General features: G+C 50.5%; 1 protein-coding gene across 1 annotated transcript; it reads left to right on the top strand.

Annotated features, from left to right (window-relative positions):
• Positions 1 to 1,521: 1,521 nt before the first annotated feature.
• LOC126548444 (uncharacterized) lies at positions 1,522 to 6,172 on the top strand. Its single transcript, XM_050196591.3, has 3 exons — positions 1,522 to 1,626; positions 3,844 to 4,120; positions 5,935 to 6,172. The coding sequence occupies exons 2-3, from the start codon at positions 3,862 to 3,864 to the stop codon at positions 6,054 to 6,056; spliced, it is 381 nt and encodes a 126-aa protein (XP_050052548.1). The 5' UTR covers positions 1,522 to 1,626; positions 3,844 to 3,861; the 3' UTR covers positions 6,057 to 6,172.
• The last annotated feature ends 4,941 nt before the right edge of the window (positions 6,173 to 11,113 follow it).

The following is an 11,113-nucleotide window of genomic DNA, read 5'->3' as shown; positions in this document are numbered from 1 at the left end:
TCTCCCTGAGTGAAAATTTTCAGCCAATACTGACGCTGGACGTATCAGTTAGCGAAGATAGCCTGCCACTGGCAAAGTGCGCTTACGACAGAAAAGCTCTGCGAATTCGTCCCTCGATTAAATCGGCCGGTTTAAGATCACTGTAGAACGAAGGTCCTTCTCACCGATCTCCCGCCAACCTTGTCTCGAGCCCGCTCACGCCACGACATGACGGTGCATTTCCTAATCTTCCGGGTCCACCAACTAATCCGCGGCTGTCCTTCTCTTCACGTTTCTCTTCGTTTGTTTTTACGCAAGTTCTATTACTCTAATAGATAGCCCGTTATCTTATCTACACATTAGATGAGGGCCTATAATGACACACAACGCAAGAACCTACAATGGCGACGAGTAAGTGTTGCCATCTGCACACCGAACTTCCACCAAGCTCTTCGGACGCCTCTTCAAGAAGATAGCCTTGCGCTCATTTACGATGCATACGTTCGTACGTGGCAGTTATCGCTGCCGTAGATTACCTTTCGCTGTGGGTACCATCGAAATTAGCCCGTAAGTTATTGAATTTTATTGAGCAATATTAACGGTTTCCAGACATAACCGATACGTATACTTTTCTTGCTTCTTCATTTGTATTTTCTAAGGCGCTCTATATGCATTTTCTATCTTGACTCCGTGACATTAATCTTCTCATGTAGCATAGAACGCGCACCTAATTGGTTTCGATTTTTAGAGGAGTACAAACTGCTGTAACGCTAAAACGAAAAGTACCGATGGACGAGATGTCCCGGCATGTTAGGCTATACTCCTGTCGCGTACGCACTGCAGAGTCAATTAGACTCAGGGGTGTGGTGAACTCAGCGCCACCGAGGCCAGGCAGCAATGACACCCACTGCTTTGATTTTGAACACCTCGAAAGTGGACAGCCGAAAACGTTTTTCCTCCCGTATAAACCGGGCTTAGGAAAAAAGTGCGGAAGTATGGAGAGGCGGAGGAGGGAAGGTAAGGATGAACTTGTGGGAAGATTATCTCGCCTGTTTCATATGCCGGATGTCCAGCGAGACATGACGTCACGGACATTCCTTCGCATTCTATCAAGGACGCGAACTACGGTGACATCCCTCAGCAACATCACCGGGAGTTGTGCAGTTTTGGCGGCCACCTTGACAGGCAAAGCCACTTTTCGTCGCGTATAAACCGGGATTAGGAAGAAGAGCGACGGGGAGCGGGGGGGGGGGGGGAGTGAATGGGGGCTGTCACTCGTGTGCAGAAGCCGGATGTCTAGTGCGTGCATGACGTCACGGGCATTCCTTCTTTGCACTGCACCAACGGTGCCTCCATAAAGACGTGGCCGCGACCATTTTCCCGAGCCCCCCTCCCCCGTGGCGCTATTTCTCTCAGATTTTTTTATTTTTTTGCGTTATTCGTCTGGGCGTCTAATGACTGCAGACGCGGATTGCAGCAATCGCACCAGATAGCGAAGGAGAAACCAGTCTCGTGAAACGCGGGGTTTGTTTACAATACCCTCGTGACAACGACGTCGTTCGCTTTATAAGAACGTCGCTTCTCGGGCGGAAGACCTCAAATAGCGCCGGCTGTCTCGCACTACTGGAAGCATACCAAGGCATCAAGGTGAGGCGGAGACACGAACCTTGTAACCGTGTACCCAGGTTTTGAGAATGGATTCTCGCAGTTCCTGCGCCTATACCGCTTGTTACTCGACATTTTTGCAGTTAGCCATAGGAGACAACGGAACCAAACCTCGCGAAATTCTTTTTTTTCTTTCCTTCTTTGTACGAGCTCTCGTGATGTCTCTCTTCTTCCTTTAATATGTCGAAATCTCGTTTCGCATCACAGGTGAGAGCAGTCTTCATGTCCTTTTCAGACGGCTAAGTGTACAGTCGTGCACGCTTAGAAAATGCCTAAAAAATGAGGACTAATGAAAATAGCGACGTCTCAAACGCGTAACAGACTCCTTAGGGTACTTCTGATTGGAATGTGCTTCAAAACTGATTGTGTCACTCGAAAGGGTGACGAGATAGAAACAGCGTGTTTCTTGCTAACTTAGTATATTTTCTGGTAGCGGGTTCTCTTTCTTATTTTTTTTTCAGTGATCGTCTACCCTATAGGCAGAATTCTGAGGCGGTTAAATGTTTTCCAAGTACAATTCACGTGAAATACCCGATGTCGCTTCCGCAACTCAGACCGAGTTCAGGCGTGGAGCTCATATTTGAGGACGCAATAAAACTCGCAAGAAAACACAGGATATCTATTCGACCGCTGTCTAATGGATAATGTCGAAAGTGAAGTGAACGAGCTAAAAAAGTATTTTAGACAGAAGTAAATAACTGGCACCTAAACAGGCTGTAATCAATGTTTCATAGAGTTTCCCTCCCGCATCTGATGAATGAGGTGATTCACAGACCGGAAAAAACAGAGTATAGACTATATTGTTCTGAAAAGGTGGAGCGGCCGCCATCATGTGCTGTTAGCACGGGCGTTTTCTAAATATAGCAATCAATGCACGATACTCTACGGTGGATTGATATACGCGAGAATCGTTCGCACGAAAGGACGATTTCGGTTACTCGCAACCACGATAATTTGACACTGCTGTGCACAGAATTGAAAAAAAAAAAAAAAAAAAAAACGCGCTTGTAGTAAGTGCCCGGGATGGCGCGCCGTCCGTGAAACGAGAATCAAATCGTTTTAGACCGACTGTCAGCTGTCACACGCTGGGGCTTTTCGATACGCTTTCACCGCTCACCTTTCTTTCCGAGAGACAAGTGAGTGTCAGCCGCCATCTCAGTATCGTCTTAGTCCGAATGCTTGTACTTTTTATATGTATACATATATATATATATATATATATATATAGAAAGAGAGAGAATGGAAAAGCTGGAGAGAAAAATAAATTTGTACAAAAGAGCACGCGAACGCGTAGGTAGCTCCTCCGCTCTGCAGTGCATGGTGTCTCCTCAGTCCAGGCGACCAGCGGCTTTACTGTCAATCTTGCTCAGAAAAGCAGGGATGTCAAATAATTTAGTTTCGTAAAACCATTATCTACAATATATATCTTGATTCAAATCTAGCTATTCTCAAATTTGTTCGTTTATTTTATTTCGAACTATCCGGTCCTCAGCCGATCTCCCGGTGTGGGTGTGTGCCACTAACTCCTAGGTCCTACATCTATACTCGTCTACAACAGGAAGCAGTCCAGTTTGCTACCCCACATGTGGGAAGGGACAAAATCAAGGAGGTGCAACCCATTCGGGACATCATTTCCACTCCAAGCTTTTCTTGATAACCTCATTGTGTAAAATACATGTAAAGAGAAAAGAACAGAGAAGAATAGAAATATATACGTAAATTGCTAACACATATCGAAGGCTGTAGGCACCAAATATTACAGCCCATTTCATTGAAAGACCTACAAAAGCCTAAATTCAATTGTCTTTTTAAGAATATTACACTGGGAGAGACACAACCTCAGTAACAACAAAAAAAAAAAAACCAATAGAATGTCAATAATACTTTTTGCAAGTCGAACTCCCCGACAAGTGTATGCGGCAATGAAAGGAACGCACACGTGACAGCGCTTCCTAAAGAACAGTCCCACTGCCTCGTTCGCATTCGTTTACAAGCTTGGGAACCGAAAACATGAACGTCTTACTTACTATACGCAGCAGTTATATTAAGGTGAGACATAAAGCCCGTCATTCAGTGTTAGGTTTGAATAACCTCCATTACCTACTCCTTCTCCCCCTTTTAATCGTACACCTTAATGTCGTGCTACTTTACCGCGCTTCTTGCTGCAATGACGGTGTACGCTTCGACTGCGTTTCGCAGAGCCCCACATCGCCAACCATGAAGGTCCTGGTCATCGTAGTGGTCATCCAGGCCATCTGCGCCACGGTCGTGTCGTCCTTCGGCTTCACGGGGACCGAAGACTGCCCGACACAGGGAGTGCCCGGCGTCACGCTCAAGGTTCCCGACCCGAACGACTGCTCGGCGTACTCAGTGTGCCTGCCGCTGTTCGGCTTCAAGCTCAAGTGTACCGTGGGACAGCACTTCAGCGTCGCTGCTGGCAAATGCCAGCCTGCCGCTGTCGCCGGATGTGACCCCGGTAAGGAAAAAACAAAACAAAAACAGAAGCCCACCTGACGAAGAGTATACACTCTGAAAACGCCCCCAGAAAGGCGTCGGCAATTTCCACGTCTGCGAAAAAGCAGACGAACACGAAAAGAAAGTACAGAGATTCCTGCTGAAATTACTATCGAGAATTATGGCACTGAGATCGTTCAGCTACCATGGAAATTATGGGTAGCACCAGAGTAACAACGTCCTTTTTAAGGCTTGTTGTTAAATTCAGACTGGAATACATAGCGCAAAAATTTTTGACACAGGGACAAGCAGAACAGAAAAGTATTTAAAGACTCTGGTAGCACTGCAAAACGTAGGTGGTGTAACATGCCAAAGCCGCGATCCTAATATGACGCACGCCGTAGTGGGTGACTCCGGATTAATTTTGACCACCTGGGGTTCTTTAACGTGCGCCTAAATCTAAGTACACGTGCGCTTTCGAATTCAACCCCCATCGAAATGAGGGCGTCGTGGCCGGGATATGACCCTGCGACCTCGTGCATATCAGCGTAACACCATCGCCGCCAAACTACAGCGACGGGTCCGGTAGAACTAGAGTGAGCACGTTGGGGCTTTGTCTAATCTTCGCACTTGTGGCTTCAGACGTTCTTGTGGCGCTGGTTGTTATGTTTTATCTTTCTGCACTTCGAAGAAATTGGATCTTTTTAACCGCAAAGCGTTTCTTCGCACTGGCATAAGCATCGCAACGTCTTGAATTTGTAAGGCGCAATGTTCTTGTCGAAAAAGATCAATTTGCAAAGCGAAGAGGTATGAAGTTTAGTCATGTCCGTGGAACTATTATTCCCCTGCTGGAACAATGCCTTCTTTACAACATGCTTACTGCATCGCTCGAGTGACCGATTGGAGCGGGCGTCTCCGTATTTCATGCTAGTTTGTGGAATTCGCAAAGAGATTTCGCTAGCAGCCGACAATACTTCCGGTCGCAGCGGAGGTGACGACTGTGAAGTCAGCGCGCGTTTGGCCAAACGCTCAGCGAGAGCCGGAGGGTCCTGCCTCCGGGACCGCTACAGACGGCGCTTAAATCTCGGAGGCAGGAGCACGTGATTTAAGTTTTCAGCGCCAGCTGCAACCAGCGCTCGTAACCGAAAGTAATCGAGATTATAAACAATAAGAGGTGCCGGAACCAGGTTCTAGGTATAAAACTCCATGTTCTGGGTTATAATGTGACAGGCATCCTTCAAAGGAGGCATTGGCTGGAATACACCACCACACCTGTGACTCCCCTAGAGATGGCGAGTGTTCCCCCTTTCCTTTTGCAGGAAATTCGATTTGCCGAGAAAAGGCTTAGTTAACGCCAAGTTCGTAGTGTCACTAAGCTTCAACTGTATATGTCCAGTGTACTTCAAGTGACACAAGGGGGGGCTCAAGAAGGTTATGTGACGCTCCTTTAACGTTACACAAATATCACCTTCGCTGCAAACGCTGGGCCGAGATGACGTAAAACTACTTCAATCTACGCTTATTCCAAATCCGCCATTAGCCATCCGGGACAGGTCACCATGGCTAGGGCTCCACCCAAGTGGGCGCGGTGCCCGTCCATCCGGCCTTGGTTAGAGTCGTATTGACCTATTACGGAAGGCTAATGGCGAAGTTGGAATAAAAACATTAGAGTAGCTTTACGTTATCTCAGCCTGGTTTAGCTTTCCCCGCGTACGAAAGTCAATCGGATGTGCGTGTCCCTATAGGAGCCCGCTGCTGCAAAGCAGTTTTTTCAAGCGTTGCCTCATTTAGCGTGAGAGTCGCTGTAGCGAGCTAACTTTCATATTGACACTGCAGCCGCTGCCGAAGCAGTTTCCGAACCGCAAGTTGCTCCGGAGCCTGCAGCCCCAGTTGCCCCAGCGCCCGCTCCCGATGCGCCGGCACCAGCAGCGCCGGCGCCTGCTGCACTTGCCTTCTAAGAGCCGGACTCTGCAGCTGGAACCGCTGTTGAGGGAACATCGTTAATCAGCATACGCGCAATAAAACAGACGCTACGCTGAATGTAAATAAACGTGTATACGTTGTGCCACGGCTACAGATTTTGCATGGATGCTCTTTATACAGCCACGGCCACTTCCGCCACAGCCATTTGACAGCCTACACGTCATTCGAACACAGTGCGAAACAGTACCGTCAATATGAAGAAGGAACCCGTCAGGAACAGTCGCTACGTGTACGGCGAGCCATTGAGAACTGGCGTCTTCGCGGCGCGGAGAACATGCATGTAACTGGTTTTCAACATGGGCACCACGGGTTCGAAGCACACAGCACTCTTCACTACGCCGGATGCGGAAAGCTTCGCTCCGCAGTGCGCTGCTCAGAGAGAGAAGTTGTGTTCATGTGCCTTAACATAATTGTTACGAAGCAAGGGGGGAACTGTAACTTTTCCAGGGCACAAGGGGCTTTCGCAAGTCGTTCTGTACCTGCTTATACAATGTGTACTTCGTAAACCCGCAGAATCTCGCTTTTTAAAGCACAAAGGCACGTTCTGTTCAAGCCACTAACTACGAAGGGTGCCAGCGATTTGGTGTATCTTCATTGTAAACATTTATCAGCACTCGCGTGCGCGCTTCGCTTTCGTTGCGCGGTTTGTTCACAATTCACTACGCGAAGGAGGCTATACGAATATCCGTTCATTCAACGCGTGGAGCAATGTTCAGCCCTGTCCATCGGAGTGCAAAATCATGCACAGTGTATTCAAGGCAAATGGAACAACACACCACATAAAAAAGAAAAAAAGAAACGGAGACATGTACATTCGCGATATATCAAAACACAAAACTGCATAATAAAAAAAATTGTCAACAGCTGTCCGCAAGACTGGCTCTCGTGAGCTTCAAAAGTTTCAGACGGTCGTCCGCTGTCTCTACGTGAGCGCTGATATGCTTCGAAGAACATCTGTGCGTTGATATATTAATTGTACCTCCATGTCCACACGCACAGTTCCTCAGCATATTCTACTGATGTCTGTATGGGCGACATCCCATAGCGCGAAACCTTCAGTGGTCGAAGAAGACGAGTCTTTGAAAACTTTCGATCATGCCCACGAGACCTGTGTAAATGACAGCGCGAGACCATTACAAAGACATGTGGTCGTTAGAAAACCCGGCACTTGTGCACGGGATTTAGCGACGTCTCCGGCTGGCAACGGAAGGTCTCCGAGAACCTCAGAACGTGCCGCAGAGGTGCGGAGCAAGGATCCACGTCTGCGTTGCGCTCGTTGGGAGGCGCGGCGCATTTCATGAGGCACCAGGAGAGGAAAAAGGTCTCCAATGCCGAGTAACCGGTGAGGTCCTCACGATTCTGATGCTTTTTATCGTAGTTCTCCTGGAAGGCGTCCAGCAATGCTTCGATAGCGACCGCCTCCAGCATGACGTTGACCCGCGGCGCGATCGACATCGTCCGGGCGTCCTTGGCAAAGCATTCTCGAGACTCGTCCAGACGATCCTTGGTCGCCGCCTGCCTGCCGTAGTAGTCCAACGCGATCTCGGCCGATGCGCGCGCCAGCAGCGCACCCAGCGTGCCGTACTTGATGGCGACTGACGTCTCGACGTCGAACATCGGGGACGTCAGCGCGAAGGGCAGCAGCACGAAGTCCTGCGAGCTCTTCTTGACCGTGTAGAGTTCGCTGTTCATGATGGCGTCGACCGTGCGCAGGACGTCGACGCTGGTCTCCGTGTGAAAGCGCAACCGCGACGCGTTCCTCCAGTTGCGCACGAACGACGACGTCATGTCCGGATAGCCGAGGAACGGAGAGTGAAGATCGTGTTTTATCCGGTAGTCGAACGCTTCGAACACGCCCTCTACGGAGGCCCACTCGGTGAGCAAGGTCGTGTCACTGGAGAACGCCGGGTCGTCTTTGAAGCGCACCGTGAACGCTTTGCGCACGGAGAACAGCAGCTTGGCTACGTCCGAGCGCACGCCCGACTTGAGGACGTGGGCGCTGTAGGGCGCAAATATGGCGTCTCCCACCACACCGTAGGTGAACATGAGACAGATGTACGGCGAAGACGTCCAGCTCGCGAGGCGGGACCTACCTGCGGCGGTGGCAAGCAGCGCGTCCCGGCTGGTGAAAATCGAGGCATACTGCACGGCGCACCAGGAGACGTACAAGTGCATCTTGTCGTCACCGTACTCTTCCCAGAGCTCGCCGAACGCGCTGACGAACGCCGCGTTGGTCGAGACGAAACGGAGTGCCCCGGTGACGTTGTGCCTAGCCAGTGCAGTTGTCCACGCGCTCACGTCCGGATACATGTGGTTGGTTTCCAGCGTGGCCCAGTTTCGCAACGCAAGGGCGTCCCTCAGCCGCTTCTTCATAAGAAGCTCGGCATCCAGAATGTCGCTGTAGGTGACGTTCCCGACGCCGCCGTAGTGCTGGACCAGAGCGTCGAAGTACCCCTTCCGTTCCACGTCGTTTGTGGTTCTCGAATCAATCAGCGGGATCACTCGCGTGAACCAGGCCGAAGGCTCAAGCATCACAGTCCTTGAATTCGCCGAGGAGCCCCTGACCCTGAAGTTAAGGATCGCGGGCCACCCCAGTTCGAAGGCAAGGAACAGGCTCGTCTCCAGCACGTCCGGCCGCGACGGAATCCAGGGCCACACGACGCCGGCCTCGGCGAGGTACGCCCTGACTAGCGCGACCTCGTCGGCAGCCGACCCGGCGTCAGCCTTGACGAGGGACTGGTAGCAGGACCGGAAAAGGGCCGCTGTCTGCTCGGCCGCGTTCTGGTGCGTGTCCGGGATGGCGACACCGGCTACCGCCGCGACGGTGGCCTCGATCGCCGTGCGGAACACCGACTCCCGCAGTGAGACCGAGTGCTTGCTGCGCCATCCGTCGCACACGTAGTGGCCGAAGCTGTCGCACGGGTTCATGGAACCATTGACGGACACGTCAAGCAACTTGGCGAACGAATCGCAGGATGCCGTAGTGCACAGCTCAATGTTGAGGTTCGACTGGACGACGAAGAACACGATGACGACGGCAAAGGTGACGGAGAGGAAGAGTGCGGCCAAGGGCCACAGCTCGCCCTTCTCGGACTGTTGCGCGGAGGCGGCGGTGGCGGCGGCGGCGTGCCGCATCTCTACGGTCACGTCCTGGTTCGGCTGCAAGCACGTGCGGTATTTGATAAGACTGGAGAAGTATATATATAAGGCTCGGCGAACTATTCTGTGCCTAAAGCTTAACTTATATATCGCGGTTACCGGTGTTATGAGGCAAAATTTTTTTCTGCCCTGCGGAATTTTGCAAGAATTTGTACATATCCTTCTCAGATCCAAAGAAGTGTCAGGGGCATAACCTTTTTTGAAGTCGGTTAGAAGTACCGACTTCGAAAAGGATTGTATCCTTTTTGATACATATGGATATGTAACCAAACTGAAAAGCGCGTTGTTGTGATTACATGCCAAGGCGTTCAACGTGGCCTTTTCATGCATGTGCAGAAGGTAACAGCGTGGTGGATTGGCACGTTGAAGCTTCATCCTCACTTTTCATGTCAACTCACACTGCTCAAAACGCATTCCGTGGATGCTTTTCCTCACCTGGGAAAAGCACGATAGTCTCTATCGTTATAGCGCCTATTTTCACTAATGACCCCTGAAATAATGGACCTAAAGCACTTCCATACGGTTTTACACGCATCCGACTCGATATGCGCTGTAGGAACAGTATAAAATATCGCTTCGGAGTTAGCGTTGAAAAAGGAGTAAAGGTGTATCGCAGAGAAAACAGCCCGAGAAACGAGGCCTGATACGCGCACAACACGAACACAGCACAGCGCTCGTGCCACGAGCGTTTCCAGTCCTCGCTTCTCGCGCTCTGTCTGCTACAGGCTGCAATACTCAGCGTCGCAGCTTTTGGCAGGTTGAAGGTGACGCGCATTATAACGTGCAACAAGGGGCCGCGCGATCGTGTCGTCGTGCGTGAGCCTCACCGAAGACTCGACGATATAACGTACTCGGGGGTACGATGTCTTTTTACGAGTGAGGCGGAGAGGCCCGTCGAAATGTCAATCAAACCGCCGCCAGCAAAGCAGCCTGCGTCGGAGACCTGAAGCGAACGTGTGCGAATGACCCGCCGTCGTCGAAACGCGCTGCCAGAAGCTGGCGTCGGAGCGCGCATGCACTGCACATGCGGGAACGCGTTGATTGCATGCAGGCTGTTTTTAGCGCACACTTTCCAATATTCTTTTTAAAGAATTGCCTGCGGCAGATAGCACAATTCTATAGTCCATAAGCTGATCTATGCTCGCAGAGGCGGACATTGCTCGCACGACAAATTCAATTGCATAATTGACTAATTAAGACTAATTCGCTAATTGGAATTCAACTAATTGCCTTATGGCACATATTGACATTTAAACGTATTCTAGTGGGTGAGGCTACCAGGCACATCCACTTGTAAAGAACTGTGTGGACGCCACCGTTTACGAGACATGCGCCATCAAACTTGCGGCAAAAATGCACGACGTCACTACTGGCACAGCCGACCAGGCGCCTCTGTTTGTCTTTTTCTTTTCTCGCGCATGCGACGGATGGACGTATAGACGGATGGACGTACGGACGGACGAATCGGCTAGCCATACACTGCTTCGCTGTAAAAACAAAAGCAAAGATGACAGCAATAAAGTCGAGAGAGAGAGAGAAACTTTATTGCAATTGTAAAGATTTGAAGGAGGGGTGGTCGGAGCCTCTCAGTCCAGGGCCCCACTGGCCTCTGCCGCCTGCCTGACCTGGCTAATTAAGGACTTTTGTCCTGCCAGGTCGGAGCGGGCGAGCTGTGCCTCCCACTGCTCCATTGTCCTACTGGTATGTGGCCTATGAGGGTGCTTAGTGCACTCCCAGGTTATGTGTATTAGGGTAGGTATGCCACCGCACCAAGGACAGTTGGCCCTATAACGAGTGGGATATATGGCGTTTAGCAATTTTAAATGGGGGAACACCCCGGTCTGTATTTTACGCCAATCGGCGGCCTCTTCCC

Source organism: Dermacentor andersoni, chromosome 3, assembly GCF_023375885.2.
Source record: "Dermacentor andersoni chromosome 3, qqDerAnde1_hic_scaffold, whole genome shotgun sequence".
Classification (NCBI taxonomy): domain Eukaryota; kingdom Metazoa; phylum Arthropoda; class Arachnida; order Ixodida; family Ixodidae; genus Dermacentor; species Dermacentor andersoni.
The sequence above is the reverse complement of the archived record's forward strand: the minus strand, read 5'-3'. Positions and strand labels throughout refer to the sequence as shown.

What these genes read in the sequence shown, in the direction of transcription:
- LOC126548444 (XM_050196591.3), top strand. Translation starts at nt 3,862, where the DNA reads ATGAAGGTCCTGGTCATCGTAGTGGTCATCCAGGCCATCTGCGCCACG. An exon ending in TGTCGCCGGATGTGACCCCG is followed by an intron (nt 4,121 to 5,934) that starts GTAAGGAAAAAA and finishes TTGACACTGCAG; the next exon opens with CCGCTGCCGAAGCAGTTTCC.